Consider the following 2,476-nt stretch of genomic DNA (forward strand, 5'->3'; position numbering starts at 1 on the left):
CATGTGGAAAGCATTCATCCCAAATGGCATCCTATTCCCTATATAGTCCACTACGTTTGACCAGAGCCCTATGGGCCCTATGGGCCCTGCTCAAAAGTAGTGCACTATGTAGGGAATAGGGTGCCATTTGGGATGAAGTCCATGATGTCAGTGGGGAGAATGAATGAAAGTTGCCATCGACCAGTCTGACTAGTAGCAGTGCGTTTAGACCAGCTTAATGGAGCAGACCAGCTCAGCAACTAATCACTTGTTCTTTCCTCATCAGCTGGTTCCCCAAGGGATGGTAAATGATTGTTAAATGTTTGATGGGTCAGACTTAAGACCGAGCGGACCTGACAAACTGTGTGTGTGTGTCTGTGTCTGTACACGCAGTGTGTGCGTGCTTGCGCGTGTGCGCGTGTGTGTGTTGTGGGGGTCAGGATATGTGTGCGTCTGTATATTGTCTATAAAAGTGGATCCTCGTGATTCTATTGTCCTTCCTTTTTAGACCACATAGGAATAATACAATACTTCAAATGGTAGGCTAAACGATGCGTCTGGTTCTCTCTCTCTCTCTCTCTTTCTCTCTCTGTGGTGACTTAAAAAAGAGTAAAGTTAAGGCCTCAACATCTTGCTGAATTTATCTGAACTAATATCTATCTGAATTCCTGTCGCTGTCCATTTCGAAATTGCTGAACGAATAGGCCTACCTCATCGCAGTGTGCTTGCACTTGCTTATATTTAAGAGCTACGTGTTAATTATATAAGAACAAACATTGTGAATTTACTGAACATAAATGTAATAATGTTTGTGTATGGTTCAAAACTCAAAACTCATGTCGACATTCATTATTATTGAAGGAGAGTGCGGTTCTTATCCAGTTACACAAATCCACAAGGAGTCAGTAGAAACCATATTTATTTAAGCAAGTCAGCCATAAACTCCACTCTCGGGACAGCTTTATGTAGACCCTAAAAGTTTGTGGGCACCGTTTGTCACTGTTATAGTAGATTTAATGTATTGTTTAGAGTTGTGTAGTGGCTTAACTGACATGCATACAAATAAAAATACATGTTTTCTCCACCAAGATTGACATGCTAAAATCGCCACTGATTATGCGTCTTGCAATCTTTAATGAAAACCCGAGCAAAATTTATTTTCAGCTGAATCACGAACGATTTTGGAAACTTAGGAAGAAACGAAACTTGTCGTGCTGTACAAGCAAACCAAAACTTTAGCGAATGTGAAACTTGATGCAATTTCGGACGGAGATAATGCTGCGTTCATGTTATATCGGAAACTAGGACCTAAGTAGTATGCCGCGTTCTCGTCCAAGTCGGAACTAGGAAACTCATAAATGTTTTCCCCAACAAGATTGACATGCTAAAATCGCCACTGATTATGCATCTTGCAATCTTTAATCAAACCCCGAGCAAAATTAATTTTCAACTGAATCACAACTCACGCGCACGGTTAACGATTTTGGAAACTGAGGGAGAAAACGAAACTTGGCGTGCTGTACAAGCAAACCGAAACTTGAGCGAATGTGAAACTTGATGCAATTTCGGACTGAGATAATGCTGCGTTCATGTTATGTCGGAAACTAGGACCTAGGTATTATGCCGCGTTCACATCCAAGTCGGAACTAGGAAACGCGAAAATGTCCGACTTGCTAACTGGTTGGAGTTATACACATGGCGTGTTCAACAATCCGCAAGTCGAAAATGTCAGAGTTTACTAGTTCCGACTAGCATATGAACGCGGCATTAAAATGAACAATTTGCGTTGACCTTCCTATTGGTTGATTCTGATCCTTCCCAAGTGGAAAACTTGCGATCCGACTCTTCCGCCTAGGTTACCAAGTCGGACATTTCCGAGTTTCAGACAGAACATGAACCAGGATGCACCTATGGCTGTCAAGTTCTGTTCGGTTCGGTCACATACATTAAGCAAAAACAGCGGATCAGCTAATTTGCATGGAGCTTTAGGATATGACAGCCTTTTCTCATGTAGGCATGTAGGACTGAATTTGAATAAGGTTATGATTTTATATTCAACAGTGTAACTTTCGTTTTCCTTATTGGTAAATAGAAAGTGTGGGTGGGTGTGTGCAGGAGACGCGTCACTTAGGCTATTACGGTATAAAGAGATTCAAGCTATTCCTACATCAGAAGTTTCAACAGGACAGATAGGTGAAGACTAGCAATGTTGTTCTCTACTCAAGTCGTGTTTGTGAAGATGTCCCTGCAACTCTGCATAAGTAACATCCAGTACATCTTTGCAACTGTCCTGGCCTGGATAGGTGTCCGTTGTCCGCAGGTGCACAGAGCATCACCGTTGACATCTACAGGAAAAGTCAATCTAGTCAAGGTGTTGCAAAATAATATATCTCAACCAGCGACAACTCCAAGCAGTGTCAATTATCATTTTACGCGACAATGCAATTATAAGTGCGGTTTTTGTTTCCACACGGCAAAAACGTCTTTTGTCCTACCC

General features: G+C 41.8%; 1 protein-coding gene across 1 annotated transcript in view; it reads left to right on the top strand.

The window, feature by feature from the left end:
- The first annotated feature begins 1,840 nt into the window (after positions 1-1,840).
- Positions 1,841-2,476, top strand: part of LOC311145360 (S-adenosylmethionine-dependent nucleotide dehydratase RSAD2-like) — a 6,490-nt gene continuing 5,854 nt past the window's right edge. The window contains exon 1 of the mRNA XM_084181582.1: positions 1,841-2,476. This exon is cut by the window's right edge and continues 43 nt beyond it. Within this exon, the coding sequence (XP_084037708.1) occupies positions 2,186-2,476 (291 nt within the window). The 5' untranslated portion in view covers positions 1,841-2,185.

This window comes from Coregonus lavaretus (genome assembly GCF_964263955.1).
Source record: "Coregonus lavaretus genome assembly, chromosome: 18".
NCBI lineage: Eukaryota > Metazoa > Chordata > Actinopteri > Salmoniformes > Salmonidae > Coregonus > Coregonus lavaretus.